The sequence below is a fragment of the Vombatus ursinus genome, unplaced genomic scaffold (assembly GCF_900497805.2).
Source record: "Vombatus ursinus unplaced genomic scaffold, bare-nosed wombat genome assembly UNPS02014807.1, whole genome shotgun sequence".
NCBI lineage: Eukaryota > Metazoa > Chordata > Mammalia > Diprotodontia > Vombatidae > Vombatus > Vombatus ursinus.
Genome location: NW_020954585.1, coordinates 41203139 through 41220530, shown reverse-complemented (window position 1 = coordinate 41220530; position 17392 = coordinate 41203139). Strand labels below are relative to the sequence as shown.

The 17392-nt window shown below is 40.5% G+C and overlaps 1 protein-coding gene across 1 annotated transcript in view; it reads right to left on the bottom strand.

The window, feature by feature from the left end:
- PCSK5 (proprotein convertase subtilisin/kexin type 5) overlaps positions 1-17392 on the bottom strand; it is a 608686-nt gene that overhangs the window by 537619 nt on the left and 53675 nt on the right. Inside the window, 1 exon segment of the mRNA XM_027875021.1 lies at positions 14660-14764. Coding sequence (XP_027730822.1) covers positions 14660-14764 — 105 coding nt within the window.

Here is a 17392-nt window from a genome sequence, read left to right as displayed (position 1 = left end):
TTTACTGAATTGAATTGAATCTAGCCTCTGAAAAGCAATGTGGAAATTCAAATATTTTCCTGTTTTTGAAGTGAAAAATGTCCCTACTCACTTGGAAAAAAAGAAAAAAAATGCTCTAAGACTGAAATTTGAACCATGAAACCTAAATGGTAAAATGACTCTCAAGGCAACAAAGCTAAAACAAAAAACCCAGACTGCATGATGTTTTATGGAGCAGAGATTTCACAGGACATAAGTAACTGAACAATGCCTTTCATGCCCATTCATCTTAACAATGAGCTACACTTAATTTCTCCCGTTTCTTCTGCCACATGATGTACTGGGTACTTTACAAGTAAAAGCTGAGTGATCATATCTACCACAGTAGACTAAAAAACAAAACACAATACTGTAGACTCTTGAAAAGATGTGGGCTATATAATTTGTTTCCCTATGATTTAACTTTTTTTTTTTTAAAGTCAAATAGTGTGGTATTTACAGCTCCAAACTTTTAAATTACACAGCAAGTGTGGTGGTATGCCAGCTTCTCCAGGGGGTTTTCCCAACCACAGACTCAAAAACATGGTAAATCTGAATAGGGAGGTCCCCTGCTTCCTTGGTTACAAGGGGAAATCAAGTCCGAAAGAATACATACATTTGATTCTCTGAACTGAGACTCCTTCAGAATGTCTATCCAGTCCATCAGGTTTAGAGAAAGGGACTTGTCCAAGGTTACATGCCCCAAAGTTACTGAAATTAGCTGACTAGGGGTTAATAACAACTTTCTGACAAACTCTTTGGTCAAATTTGGGTCACACCAGGTATGCTCTATTGATGATTCATGCTGTTATCTTCTCTGGAGCTTACGACAAATCTTTGACCCTTTAGGGTAATCCAATCTCAATTGCTTCAAGAGGCCTCACTCCTGACCCTGTTTCTATCAGTTAATAGTAACTATAGAAACTGGTTAGGACATACCCAGTCACATCCCCCAAAATGAGTACTGTGAAGAAAGATTTGAGGACCAAGGAGATAGATTATGAAGTTGCTAAGGTATACAGTACTAGCTTACAGGTGACTCATTTTTTTTTCACCACTACTGTTGCTATCACCCCATAACCTTCACATTGAGTTTCTTTGTTTACCAGGCAAATTCAAAGACAATAGGCAGAAAAACTAGAGATGCAGAAAAACTAGAGATGTAGTATCAAGGGAAACCACTTGGCACACAAGCTGATTTCAATGCTAGCCAATATCTTCAAATAAAAGTATTCTCTTTTTCAGTGTTTCCCCTTCCTGTCTTTCAATCACATAAAGTTGAGGAGTCCACCGGAGATTAAAGTCCTGTCCCAGTATCCCTAAAGTTTTAAGTATTTGTTGAAGCAATATCACGAAGATGGGGGAAAAAACTACAAGAACCACTTTGCCCTCCTTCCCCCACCCCCAAGTTCTTGTTTTCTATCCACCCTGCCCAGTGACAGGTAGTAGGTAGGTATGGAGAGGGTATGTGAACATTTTTGTTAGTCTCATAGAAAGATATACACAAGAGCAGAGAACAACAGAATCAGAGCATACCTAGACCTTAATTACAGCATGAAGGTCAGATGTTTAAATTATTAAAATAAAATTGACATTTGCCTATTAATCAAAATATAATCAATGCTTAACTGATTTTTCTTTCTTTTTTCTTTCTTTCTTTCGGGGGGCTAAGCAATGGGGTTAAGTGATTTGCCCAGGGTCACATAGCTAGTAAGTGTCAAGTGTCGGAGGTCAGATTTGAACTCAGGTCCTCCTGACTCCAGGGCCAGTGCTGTATCCACTGCACCACCTAGCTGCCCCCCTAACTGATCCCACCCCCAACCACTTAATCGTCTGTATCCTAGACTTGGTTCTTTATGTGACTAGGAGGAGTCTTTGTTCTTCTGTAACTCTTGGGAAAGGCCTTCTACTAAATATGATGGTTGAGTATTATAAGCAACTTTTGGAGACTCCACAATCATTGATAATAATCAGTTATTAGACTCAGTATCATTCTCTATGCATTTTAATCAGCATATAACCCAAGTTCTGCTTCTTGGCCTGTGTTTATCATTTATGACTTAAGGAGAATCAGATATTGTTTCTATCTCATGATTAAACTCAGGTCTGATTACTAAGTCATGGGTCAACAGCCTCCTTATTCTGGGCTGTTATCAGTACTGCTGAGCAATGCATATGAGGGCCATTGGAGGGCAAACAAAGGGAGTGAGAGGGATGTGGGAGAACAAGAGAGAAAGAAAAGAGTTAGCTAGTAATGAAGTGGTAGTTAGCAATTTCTGTACTTGGAGGGGAGCTGAGGGTGGGAGAGGGGAGAAGGGACTTTGAGGAATGGAGGAAAATCAGAAGAGCTCATTTACAAATCAGCCATGTATCACTTGTGCTTCACCCCCCCCATCTTATTTTTTTATATTTCCTGGATGCTTTTGAATCAGTTACTATGAATACATGAGCCAATATGATCTCTTTCTTCTCTCACTAGGCACTTTTGACTGATCAGTTTTGCCCAGTTTTCTTTCATTCTCTGGGTATGCATACCTTTTTTTTTTTTAAACCTGAGTGAAACCAGAGTTATAACTAGGGTAAGATGATCAGGCCTTGGCCCCAAGGTACTTAAATTTAAAAAGTTTTGAAAAGCATTTGTACTTCTTCAGCAAATAAAAATAACCAAGTTTAGCACCTAGTTAGTTAAAATTGGAAGCTAACCTTCTTTCACTCTGTCCCCTGAGGCTATACATCAGGTGACCTCCTCCTTGGTCTGCTCTCTTCCCCAGCAATGTCTTCCCCAAAAGCTGCCTCATAATGTTTTTAAGGTCTCTGTTCATGCGTCCTCATCGCCCATATTCTGAGGTCTCTCCCTGCCCCCTCCCAACTGACTTTGTCTTTTAAAAGCTGATTTTAAAGCCTGTGGTTCTTGCCTTGGGCATAAAAATTGCTTTTTTTGGTAGCTCTTGGCACAAACAAGAGGGAGGAACCTTTCTCTGGGACACTATAAGGTTTCTCTGTTGCTGAAGAGAGAGGACATGTGCCCCTTTGCTCTTCAATCTCTGGCAACAGCAACCTCTTCTAACCTGTAGGATGATTCTACCAATCATTTACTCCCATGAAGCATCTCCATTTAAATTAAAAAACTAAAGCATGGAGAGAGACCACACTCTGGCCACACAACTAGGTCAGGTCAATAAGGACTAAAAACAGGTCAGAGATAGCCTTTGGCAATGAGGTGAAGTAGATGAGGTGTATTTAATGCCTTCATCTCTCTCTCTTTTTCAAGCCCTCTCTCCCCACCACAGTCTAAATTTATCTCTGCTACAGTATTATCTGATAAAGACTTGAGGCAAGGGTTGGCTGTCTTCCCAAAGGGGTTTTAACTTATTCATTGCTAGTATGAAGATGTGTGGATGAAGGATATTCATCAACTGATGGAGAACACTCCAGGATTAGTCCAAAATCTGATGTTGGGATATGAATCAGGAAGAGCAGGGAAGGGAAGATCACAGAATCATAACCCTTGAGCTGGAAGGGCCCTCACCGGTTATCTAGTCCAATACCCTCACTTACAGTTGGGGAAACTGAGTCAGGAGTTGAAGTGACTTGTCCAACGTCAAATAGGGAGTAAACATCAGAGATGGGATTTGAACCCAGGTCCTCAGATTCTAGAGTCAGGTGCTCTTCTCCCTATGCCACGTTGGATATACTTGGATGCGCTTCTGCTTCTCTCCACAACCTGGCTGCTGTGATGATTAAAATCAGGTGCTGGAGGTTTTTGACTTAAAAGCTTTTCCATTCATCTTTCAAGGCTGGGTTAGAGCAGCATCTTCTGTATTCTCCTCTACTAGACTGGCTCAGCCCCTCCTCTGAACTTTGTACTTTCCTTGTATTCTCACATTCTATCATGGACTATAACAGAAAATCATAGATTTAGATCTAAAAGGCGATTAGAGGTCATCTGGCTCAACTCCCTCTTTTTCCAGAAGGGGAAACGGAAGGTCACAGACATTAAGTGACTTGCCCAAGGCTACATAAGTATAAGTGGAAGAATTAGGATTTGAACCCCAAATATTCCAAATTCAATGCAATGGAGAGATCACGAGCTCTTGGAATCAAGAGACCTGCGGTCTCTCTCTACCTCTGCCACAAACGTCCACTGGGTAGAGCATTTAACACCTTTGGGTCAAAGTTTTCTTATAGGTACAATAAGGAAGTTGGAACGTCCCCTGCATGACCTTTGGAATCTAACCTTTCTGGGCCTCTGTTTCCTCATATGTAAAATGAGTAGGATTGGAACTCAAAGTCATTTCCTGCTTTAACTTGATGATCCCAGATGATCTCCACAGACTAATCTCCTATTTCCTTCAAACGCTGAAACAAATATTTATTAAGCACTTACTATGTGCAGAACAGAGTGTTGGACACTAGAGGAAGTACAAATAAGAACTACAGGTAGGTTCCAATTAGTGTGAAGAATGAAATCCCCCTGAAGTGGTCACATGTATTTGAATTTTCACTATTTGAAGTTATAATTATGTAAAGTACGGTCATTGGTTCTAGGCCAGTTGAATGAGACAGTGTGAATTTCAATAATGTGACTACTACATGGGATTTTCCATTTGGGCTAATTGGGTCCCAGCTGCAGCTCATGGAACTTACAGTTCAATGAGAGAAATATAGCATATATCAAATTACAATAATGCAATATAGTATTCATAATAGGTGCATAAGGCAGATATAAATTTTTTTTCTTCTACAATCCAAGGATAGCAGAGGGGAACATTTTTATTAACTAGGGGAATCAGAGCAGATTTCATGGAAGACGTTCCATCTGAGTTAGGAATGTCTAGAAATGTCTCTAATTCTCAGCTCATTTGGATACCAAAGTTGACTGACAGGACCAGAGCCCAGTGACTGCTCATGTGATCATGCTTTCCTAGCTCAGGTTATTAATTCTTAATACTTTTACAGATGTTCTCTGGTGACTCACTCAGACAGTTGCCCACCCTCCTCACCTCAAATGGATTACTTGAATCCTATTACTATAGGTTTTGTTGTTGTTGACAAGTGAAGTCAGTCATTCAATCAATCAATTTCCATCAAGAATAAAGGAAGCTCGTTTTTATGCATCCTTTGGTTTCAAGTTTTACACTGGAGAAAATGATGTGAAGAAACCTTGAGCATTTCAGAGAAAATGAACTTTACATAAATCTAACAAATAAGTCATATCTATTATGTGGTTTTATCAAACTACTAGATAATGGATGCTGGTGCTTTTCAAATTAGATTTATCTTAAATAAATAACCCAAGATTCTACCCATTCAAATCATTGCATGCTTTAATCAAACTTTCACAAAATGGTCTAAGAAGTTAAAAGTATAAGGTATCCTCTTATTAAAATATCAGTATGCATTCCCAGGTAGGCACTAGACCTGTTGCCATAAAGGTGCTTCTATTTCATGGAAACCCACAGTCCCTCAGATAGCCTTTTGCCTAAATGTCTGAATTCAGTGATGGTTTATGGAGAAGAGTTAATATTAATTCATTTTACTAACTATAGTCCAGCCTGCTCTGTTTTGGGGGAGGATTAGTAAGCAAAAAGAAGGCAAAAAAACCCAAAGTTCTTTAAGAGCCTGTAATGCAAAGAAAAAATAAAGTCCCAAAGCCTGCAGAATAGAATTTTGAGCTCTGCCAGACTGCTGCAATACCGACAAGCTCTCTAATTCATCTATGTTATTACAGTATAGTAATGCTATCTCAGGATGCTGCTAGTCTGTGCCATTTCAAAACATAATCAAAACATAGAGTTAACAGTCATTTCCCTCACAGGGTATATCTGACCCCAGGACTCCAACGTGGTTTTGTTGTTATTGTTGTTGTTGTTATTGCACTGTTATTGCTCTGCAATTATTTAGAAAACCCTGAGTATACCAAGAAAAAAAAAGGCCAGGAGCTCTGGCATTAACTGAAGTGAGTAACCACCCAGTCAGTGAAATGTTCATTGTGTGAGCTTCCTGCAGGGTAAGGGTGGACTTACTCTTCCCTTAGACTGAACACAAAAACCCTTTGGGATTTTTTTTTAATTCCATGATCCTTCCCAGGCTCCCACCAAGGCATCCCACAATTCTTCTCTGTATCACTCCATTTCACATTATTGTTTAAATGTACCATTTTTTTTTCATGCCAGCCCCTTCCAGTAAATGGGAGCATATATCTGACTTGCTTCAGAACAGGAGTTCTTAACCTAGGGTTAATATATACATATTTTATATATTAATTAATTAATTTATATTTATATATGTATGTGTACATACGTACGTATATATATACACATATATCCCTTTGATGTGACCTCAAACAGCTTACAGAACAACAGAATACTTTCCCTATAAACACATACAAGATAAAGCAAGAAAAGCAAAAAGACAACAGAACCCAAGAAAAACACTCACATAACCAGATTTTCCTGAGTTGCACTGCTCTGTCACAAAGAGACTAACCTGGTTCTCTTTCCTTGTTCTGAAACATATAGCTCAGCCACTATAGCATTATGGAACAGCCTAACACCAGCCCAGATGTTCAATTTCTCATGTACAGGCAGACTCAGTGGGACAAGTTGGTGTCCTCATTAAGGCCAATGGCAACAGCTAATGCCTTCCTACCCTACAGACCAAATGCTCTACTTTCCTGATTGCAGTGATAGTAATTTCCCTCTAAAGACCATATTCCACCCCCCCTCCTTCAAAAAGAGATTAGGGTAACTATGCCTCACTGTTTCCCTCCTAGTTTTGCAGTCAGTTTAAGGCCTGCAAGAAGGTCTCTCTTTGTTTGGCCTGCTGGGCCAATGCTGATCCTCCCCTGAGTCAGTGGTAACAAACATGAAAATGCCTTATGGTCTGTCTCAACACTTGAGTAGCCTTGTGTGTCCTTATCTAACACTCTTACTCCTTTTCTGAAAGGGTTCATTTTTTCCTATTAACCTCTCCAATTATTCATCTCTTCAAGGTTCTGACTGGAGATGTAAGCTGCCAATTTCTGTATCACCATCATTTTTCAACCTCAGGCTTGAACCTAAAAAGTCTGGGAATCTTTTCACCCCTGTTAGCAAGGTGCATTGGTCATCTTCATGACAAAAAGGACATTGGTTGGCCCAGTCTTCTAGGGATCTTAACCAGCTGCTACAATAGAATTTGGGGAACATTGGTTTCTGATCTCTATAGAGTCTGATTTAGGTACTGTTTATTATTGACCTGAGATCCTAAACCCTGCATCTCAAACACCACCTCTGTTGAGCCCCCCAAATTCCTTAATCTGAATCACCACCTGCTCAGTAAATCAATGGAATTCTTTCATCACATAGCAACTCTCCTGACATTGGACTCCCCCTGAAGGAACATTTTTCCTGTGGAGCATTCCCAGAGGACAGTATAATCCCCTAAGGCTTTGATATTGCTGAGGAGTGTAACCACTTGCTCTGCCCAGGCCCTAAGCAAACACTCCCTGGAAAAGGAGCTACCTTTTCCATCCCTCCAGGGCCTCTTTCTCTTCCCTGGCAAGATTCTGTTCCCAGGCTAACTGCAAGAATCTAGGATCCAGGTAATTGGGGTCACCACATTGAATGCATCAGCCCCAACAAGCTCATTGTCTTTACTTTGGAATACTGAGATCTCTAGCTACTCTTGCTCATTAGTAATATTCTCTTGACCACCTAAAGGCTCCCTTCCAGAGTATCAATCACAGAACTAGTATCACTGCAGGCCAGTTCATAGTCCTTTAAAGACCATCTATTCCCATAGTCTCTTCTTATAGATGGGAACTGAGTCCCAGAAAGATTTAATAGAATTGTCCAAGCTGATAGAATTAGTAAACAGCAGGGTCAGGATTAGAATCCTGGTCTTCTGATTCTCAATCTAGTACTCTTTCCACTGTTACTTACTCCTACTATAAATCATTAGACTACGATCTCTACAGTCTCCTCCCAGAATTTGCTTAGTGCCTTCTGCATCCCCACTGGCTCTGCATAATCATCTTGGTCTTAAGCCTACACCTTCCTTTCAGTCCTGTGGTGTTTGAATAATTGGAACTCGACAGCTGGGTCCCCAGTGGGGCAGCTACTACTACTCATAGGTTGTTGTTTATCCTTTGTTTTCAAAGAGGACCATGACACCAGGAAGGTGATGCCATGTCTTTCAAGTGAATTGGATTTAAGTGAGGGAGAGCTGTGCAAAGTCACCAGCTTCACTTTCTCCTCCAGAGGCATCTGGGTCAAATGGCAAGATATAGAACAGGATGACTGGAGATGACCCCAGATGCAGTGGGAGACCTTGGCCTTTTTAAGGTAAAGTCTTTCCCAGGTCTCAGTCTGACTGAGGCAATGCCCATTCAGTGATTAAAGTTCCTTCCTTCTTCCTTCCTTCCTTTCCTCCCTCCTCTCCCTCTCTCTTCTCCCTTCGTCAACATAGGGAATCATACCCTTACCCACAGGTGCTCTGCTCAAAGGAATATGAATTTTGATCGCTGAAACCTCAAAAGATATCTTGGAGTTTACAGGTTAGATTTCTTTCTTAAAGGACCATGCCTTAAATCCAAATCACTCTGGTTCTCACCGATTGGCCAGCAATAAGTCTCAACTCAAGCCTCACTTGGTCATTGTTTGTGGCCTGAGGCTCAGAGTGAGTGTAAATAGCAATTGTTTCTGTTTTGGCCAGAAACCCTGAGGATCTTCCCCCTCCCGGATTGATTTTTTTTTTTTGACTAGGTCAAAGAGGCCATTCTGCCTCATTTCTTAGCTATCCTTAATCACTGAATGGGCATTGCCTTGAACAAACTGAGACCTGGGAAAGACCTTAGCTTAAAAAGGCCCAGGTCTCCCACTGCATCCAGGGCCATCTCCAGTCGTCCTGATCCATATGTGGCCACTGGACCCAGATAGCTCTGGAGGAAAAAGTGAGACTGGTAACTTTGCACAGCTCTCCCTCATTTAAATTCAATTCACTTGTAAGTCATGGCATCACCTCCTATGTCATCGTTCTTTTCGAGAATGAAGGACAAACAATAACTTCTTCAATGAATACATTTTGGAAAGAGGGATCTTGAGAGAGTCAGATAAAGCTTCTTTTTGGCAAAGCAATGAAGCTCTGAGATGTCTGATCATCTGTATGGCTCTCTTTTTAATAGATGTGTCTTTATATTCCTATGTGTTATGTATGTCTCTGGGAAAGGTCTCCGTGTGTTGAGTTGTGCTATAAACTCTCTCTTAGTCAATAGTTAATAATTAAGCACCTACTATGTGCCAGACATCACCGGCACATAATATAAACCACCCTTTCACTGTATGGTCATATCAATTAAGGCCACAAAGCTGCACTAATAGGATGCCCTGGAGAGCCATCCATTAAGTTTTCATTCAAGTCCTTTTAAAATATTCCCATTACTCATTGCTTACCCCCTGACCAAAATTTCTCTCAGTCAACAGACTTCATTTATGTGTGTTCTGGAAGATGGTACTTCTAATCAGAGTATGAGCGTGCCTGTTGCAATAGAGGCATATCCCAAACCAGAAGGAACCCTATAATTCTGAAAAGAAATCATATTAAAAAGTTTAATCCTTTTAAAAATTATTTAAATGTATTAATGTACTTTGTTTTGGAACAAAAGACTTCTTCTAAAACTCTTCTATACCACTCTATAGCACACCACCCCTCCAAAAAGAAGTTTATTGATTATTTCCAGAAAGGAGGGAGTTGTCCATGAACTTTGGCAGTATTGCCATAAACTTACACCTCCTTTTCTCAATCAAATGTAATGACCTATACAAAGTCACCTGCAACTGTCCTCACCCCCAATTACTACACCTTACCCTGCCAGGTATATGACTAGGTCTTAAAGATGAGCCTGCGCTAACCTAGGAAGGCCAGGCTCTGCTCCTGCTGCCCCTAGAACATGAGTAGGGAAATGATGGCAAGGTCAAATAACAGCAGTCCTGCTGGAAATTCCCGGAGATTTAATTACCACCTCTAAGCTGACCTATCCTTCCTCCCCTCCTACCCCTGTTACTTCAGAAGGCGACACCATCTGTCCAGTCCTTTGGGCTCACGAGCTAGGGGTCATCCTCAACTCTTCACTGTCTCTCACCCCCCATCATCCAATCGACTGCCAAGGATTGTCGATTTCACTTTTGTAACAGCTCTTCAATACCTCCTCCCCTTCCTCTGACACCACCACCACCACTCTGGGACAGGCCTTGTCACCTCATGCCTAGACTACTGTAATAACCTGCTAATGGTCTGGCTGTTTCCAGTCTCTCCCACTCTAATCCATCCTCCATTGGGCCACTAGAGGGATTTTTTTTTCTAATTCACAGGTCCAACCATGTTATCCCCACCACACCCAATAAACTTCAATGGCTGGCTCCCTAGCACCTCCAGGATCAAATACAAAATGCTTTGCTTGACATTCAAAGTCCTTCATGACCTAGCCCCCTGCTACCTTTCCATTGTTCTCACACCTTACATCCCTACAGGTTCTCTTTGATTTAGTGAAACTGGCCTCCTTGCTGTTCCATTAACACGACACTCCAGCATTGGGGATTTTCTCTCTTTCCTTCTTCATCTCCTCCTACTTTCTTCCCTGGCTTCCTTTAAGTCCCAATTAAAATCTCATCTTCTATAAAAAGGCTTTCCCAGCCCCTTTTAATTCTTTTGCCTTCCCTCTCTTAATTATTTCCTATTTATGCTATTTATGGCGTGTGTGTATAAATGTTTGCTTATTTTCTCCCCCGTTAGATTTCAAGCACCTTGAGGGCAGGGGCTCTTTTTGTATCCTTACCCCTTAGCAGTCCCTGACCCACAGCAGGCACTTAATAAATGTTTATTAACCAGTCAACAGTTTTAGAACTAACAGTTACCTGAATAAGGCCACTCCTTCATCACAAACCAAGCAATAATTTCCCTACAGTTCATAAGTCTGCATGGTAATTCCAGGAGACCCTTAGAGATGGTGGGTAGAGGGAAGGAAAGCCAATTCTCCATTGTTCTAGTGTTATCTGTCGGGGTCTCATGGCCACTAACTTTCCCATAACACAGGCATGCCAGAAAAACGAGGGGAAGGCTCAGAAGGTACTGACCAGGATGTAGCTATGGCCAACTCCACAATGATACGGCGTGATCCTTGTGTAACCCTTGAGCGTAGTCTATGTCTTAAGCTTTTTTTCCCTTTCAACGTGCCGTCTTTCCACCATGAGATTATAAGTTCCTTGATAACAGGGATTGTCTTTCTTTTTTCGAATTTGTACGGCCAGTGATTATAGCATGGGGCCTGGCAGATGGTAGGCGCTTAACAAATGTTTATTGACTATGAACTAAGGGATTCAAAAGCACGTCTTAACACATAAGACCTTTCCCAGAGAAGTACACAGCGCACAGGAACATGGAGAGCCATGAAGAGAGTCATAAAGTTGAGCAGACTCCTCAGATCTGTGTTGTTCTGCCACAAAGAAGCCTCATCTGACACCAGTCTAAACAGAGGCCTAGCTCAGAGGCCTAGCCTCCTTTTACTTTTACTTTTTTCCTACAGGCGGCCTCAGCGTAAAGGAAGACAGGTGCCACCCAGGGCTATTGGAAACAGTCTCTGCCTTCTTGTACCATCCATCATGTGCCATAAATTCCTGATTATGGCAACACTTTTAGACTACAATTGAGTTATTTGAAGCTTCAGTACTCAGACCCAGCACAATAAGACTTTACTTTAAAAGGTGGGAGGCAGGTAGGTGGCTCAGTGGATAGAGCACCAGCCCTGAAGTCAGGAGGACCTGAGTTCAAATCTGGCCTTGGACCAAATACTTGACACTTACTAGCTGTGTGACCCTGGGCAAGTCACTTACCCCAATTGCCAAGAAAACAAACAAACAAAAAAAAGGTGGGAGGCAAACTAGAGAGCCCACAAGCAGGCGTGGGGAACCTTCGGCCTTGAGGCCACATGTGGTCCTCTAGGTCTTCGAGTGTGGCCCTTTAAGAGCCATACTTGAGGACTTAGAGGGCCACATGTGGCCTTGAGGCCAAAGTTTCCCCATCCCTGGCCCAGAGTATAAAAAAATATAGAAATCTGCCCATATCCAGTAAATTCTGGATTGTGAAAATAATACATAATTACATACTACATTTTTTAACTTCTTAAATCACTTGTGTTTGGTTTATGAAATCCCATTGCCTATGTACATGAGGTCTGAAATGTGAACCATCTTAATTACAAAAGATCAAATAGGCCTTGGAAAGTTAACCAATAGATGAAAAACGTGACTTTGCTTCAAACACTCGACTAATTCAGAAATGGCCCAGCAGATTGTATTTCCAGAAATATTCAGTTCTGAGTGGAAACAAGGGTGAGAAAATTCAATCGACTGGGAGCTTTGGGAGATGGTCCTATAACCCCCAGAAAATTGGGTGAAGAAAATAAGGTGTCTTTTATATCACTGAGATATAATTGTGCAAACATGAATATTGTGTCACAATATTTTGTACAAAATTAAACAAGGCAAGTCATGGCACATAACAGAGGGCAGAACTCCAAGTTTCAGACCCAATCTGCACATTAATTAAAACGGCTGTCTTCTGCTTTAATAAATAAAATCTTTAAATTATTCTCCTCTCTGAAAATGAAAAACAAAAACAACCCTCTGGGCTTAACAGTCTTGTCCTCCTCGTTTTAAAATTACTCTATACATCAGGTCCAAATATTATTGGAAAAGGAGCTATCATGCTAATAAAATAATATCCCAAAAGAAACAGAGAAATCATGACAAAGTAGGTATAACCACCCACTGCTCATATGTTTACTACCCACATATGGGTGGAAGATTAAATTACTTCTCTCTATTTGGGCCCTTCCCCAAATAGTGTGAATGCTTGAGAAATCAATCTTTAAAACAAACTTCACAAGCGGCAACAATAATAATGATTACCAACATGATGTAACATTTGAAAGTTTGCAAAATGCTTCATGTATATTATTTAATGCAAGCCTTGCAACAATCCTGGGAGGGAGGCATGATAGGTATTGCTAACTCCATCATTTCAGATGAGGAAACTCAGGGTCAGAGAAATAAGGTGACTTGCTCATGGCCACAGAAAGAATGCCTGGGGTGAAAATTAAGCCTAGGTCTTCATGATGGTAGAGGAAAAGGCCTGGATTTGAAGTCAGAGGAGCTGGGTTCAAATCCGTCATTACCATCATAGCTAACATTTATGTAGTGCTTACTTTGTGCCAGGTACTGTGCTAAGCACTTTACAAATATTATCTCATTTCATCCTCACAACAACCCTGGGAGATGCTTTCACTATCCCCATTTTACAGAGGAGGAAACTGAGGCAAACAATGATTAAGTAATTTGCCCAAGGTCACTTAGGCTGGATTTGAATTCAGGCATTCCTGACTCCAGGCCCAGACCTCTATCAACCACACCATCTAAATTACTGACTGTGTGATACTGAGCAAGTTATTGAATTTCTCTGGGCCCAAATATCCTCATCTGTAAGATGAAGTTATTAAGACTAGCTGGTCTTTAAGGCTCTTTCTAGCTCTTAACCCTACCCTACCACTAGGCAATAATCTCTTTTTAGCTCGAAATCTGTGACCTACTGTTCCATACTTCCTCTTGCCATGGGACCCAGATGGCTCTGGAGGAGAGGGTGAGGCTGGTGGCTTTGCACAGCCCTCTCTCACTTAAATCCAATTCATTTGCAAGTCATGGCATCATTTTTCTGATGTCATGGTCCTCTTCAACAGTGAAGGACAAACAACTTTCTCTTAGAAGTTCACTGCTAACAATCAGCTTTTCTTGCTCACATCCTTATTCCTCCTCACTACCATCCCTGCTCCCTCTACAGAATGCTGGGAGATGTTCCATTAATCTTTTCACATACTCTAGGAGTGACGGGAGAGAAACCAGGGAAGATTTCTTGCTAGGCTTTATCAATGATGTTTGGCTGAGCTATTTACAAGGATGGAGAGAGAAGCCAGGTTTATGAGTCAAAGATGGCCCCATTGGCACAACAGATAACAACATGTCTGTCGTCCATTAGTTTCTCAGAATTCCTGTGTCCCCTATGAGCAGCCAAAGATACTGCAGGGCAATTAGGTTTAAACCAAACACTGACAATTAAATTATAGTGGAGATTTTTATGTAGATGAGACAGAGCAACTCCTTAGTTCTCCATGATGTCAGACTCTAAACTGTGGTCCTTTATGTTGACCTGAGGCTTGCCATGAGGACCCTGCATCGAGCCCTACCCTTGTGGTTTTCCCTTACAAAAGCAGCATCAGTCATCCTTCCCTTAAAGATATAGACACAATGAAAGGCCCAGGTCACAAAAGTGCATACTGAGGTTCAGAATCAAAATAAATTCCCACAAGGACCAGTCTCTGTGGACAACTTAAGGGTTCCGTAATTTAGTTAGATGATAAAGGCATATCAGTAAAAATCAAAGTACTGTTGAGCCCTCACCTGACTAGTAAGCCAAGACCCTAGATAAGACATAATACAGTTCAGCTCCTGAAACGTTAGACTTCACTAGGGCTATCATCTCTAAGTATAACATTACCAATGAAAAATGCAGAAGCTTTGACTTCTGGTCCCATCCAACAGGTTCTTCTTACCTTTGGTTCCATTGAAATGAAGCTGTGGGTACCTCGGCTTGAGAGAACAGACCTTTTAATTGTCCTACTATGGTAAAAGTGATAGTAATCTTTCAGTGCGCCAATCTATAAATGGGGAGAAGAGAGAAAGAAAGAACAAGAGAAAATGAAAGAATTTTAATTTTTGAAAAATTTTTTTGCCCTCTACTTAAAAAAAGTTTTATAAATTATACAATTCCCTGCTATGCTGATGTGTTACTTGAACCCTAGTGATCACCTTTCAAAAGAAGGACATCCGATATGAAATGGATGGAGTGTGTGTCCTTGAGGTAGGAACTGTGCACAACCCAAGATTATAATGGAGCAGCTTAGCCTGCCTGTATCTCCCTTTTTTAATGTTTAATTTATATGCAGCATTTTAAATAATTCTATATCAATCTAAATGCACGCTGTCTTCATGTAGGAAGTCTAAAAATCATCAAATAGCTATATGGTTATTAAAAAACATTCCATCTCCCTTGCTTACAGAATGGACTGTAAAACCTATTGTAAGATTATTTCTATCATTAACTTCACCAAAAAGAAGTCCTAGGCAACAGACCATTCACAAAGAAAATGTCACTCTGAATTTGTTTCCTACCTTCAGACGACAGAATCTGTTATTATAGTGTTTATTCATTTGATGAGTTCTAAAAGGATGAGGGGTAGGTGGAGGGGGGGAGGGAATGGAAATAAGAACTACTCATCCAACTTGACTGTTAATCTGGTTCTATAACATTACTTGTGCCTCTTAATCTAATGCTACCCTTACCTATCTCAGCCACCTTGTTTTCATGCTCTTGACAAAGTTAGAATCATAAAGACTATTTCCTATAGACATGTAAATAAGCAACAGTATACCTTTAGAAACAATCAGAACAAAAAAATAGCCCAACTTCCAATTTTAAATAATAAACTGAAGACACCTAGCTTGTACATTAGAAAGGAGACTGGATACGGAGTCAGGGAACTTGGGATTCTATTCCTGATTCTGTTTCTGACTTGTCTCAGTTGTCAAGGGTTACTGAGAAGTTAAGGGAGTCATCCAGAGTCATGCAGGTAAATGAAATCATGTATGTAATGCACTTTTCAAGCCTTAAACAATTATACAAGGTTAGATAGGTGGTAAAGTGGATGGAGCGCCAGCCCTAAAGTCAAGAGGACCTGAGTTCAAATCCAGCCTCAGACACTTGATACATACTAGCTGTGTGACCCTGTGCAAGTCACTTAACCCCAACTGCCTCAAAAAACCCAAACCCAACAACAATTATACAAATGTTAGCTATTATTATCTCCAAAAGAGAGTATATTTCTTTGATTGTATCTCCCTCTTTTTTATTTATATTCTCAACCACAATGATTATGTGCCCATGCATATGTACTCACACACACACACACACACACACACACAGAGGATATAAGAGTGGAGATTTTGAAAGTCTACCTAATTAATGACCTACCCAGAAACAAGAATAGTCATTGATGCCACTTTAAGATTTTTTTTATTTTAAAAATCATTTAGTGGTTGACAGAGAAGTAGGAAGAAGAGCAAATGGAACTCCCCTTTTTTAAAAGGAGAAACTCCTCTTGACTTTGGACAGAAAAGCTGCTTGAGTTTTGAAAAAAGAAGTTTGAATGAAATATCCAAAAAAAGAAGGAGTAATAACAATTTAAACCTCTAATGTCAATGATCTTGGGCACTGAAACAATAGCAACCCACAGGTACAGCCACCCAAATATCCCACAGTATATTTCAAGGAGGGATTTACCAGCCAGTGCTGAGATGCCAAAGGGCTGAGCAGCCTTTGAGAACATCCCCATAATCCTTTAAATAACCTTCAAAACCACAAGTAGACTAAGATTTCTGTCTATATAGCTTTTGTGGAGAGCTCATGATTGTTTTCTAAGGATTTTTGTGTAAGCTGGGCAAAGTAAATATAGGAGAAGCTGGGAACACGGAAAAGGGGAGAGAAGGATAAGAGTGAACCTGGAATGAGGAGAGAGAAGACATCTGTTATTCCATGTGATAGATTAAAAGCTGGAGTTCCCTTTGAGAGTGGGGAGCTTTTTATGAAAGTTTCTTACACAAAGAAGACTTATCTAAAGTCTATACTTTGACTTATCTGCAGATACATTTAAGGTCCAATCCGTACTCTCACAAATAATACTTTTTCAATGAACAAATAAATAAGCATTTATTAGTTATCTACTATGTACAGGCACTATGCTAAGGATGCTACAAATACAAAGACAAAAATGAAACAGTCCCTGCCCTCAAGGAAATTATATTCTATCAGGGGAAACAACATGTACATGTGAATGTGCATGTGTATATATAATATGCTTGTATATAGGTATATACATAGTTAATAGAGAGCTCACCTTGAAGATGCGAAGACCTGAATTCAAATCCCCTCATTTTAGAGGAGAAGAAACTGAGGCACAGAGCTAGAATGACTTGCCCAAAGTCATAGAGATGAGTTGGATTTGAATCCTTCCTGATTTCACTATGTTTGCCTCTTAATCTTGGTCTAAAGACAACCTTGGCAGTGATGAGAAGTATGATTTGAAGGGAAGAGAAAAAAGATGCAGAAAGACATCTTGGGAGGTAGCTCAGGTAAGGAGGACCTATATGACGATGATGGTAGCAATTGGAATCAAGAAGATCAATTATTGACATGTCATTGTAACTGGATATGAAGACAGAGGTGAAGA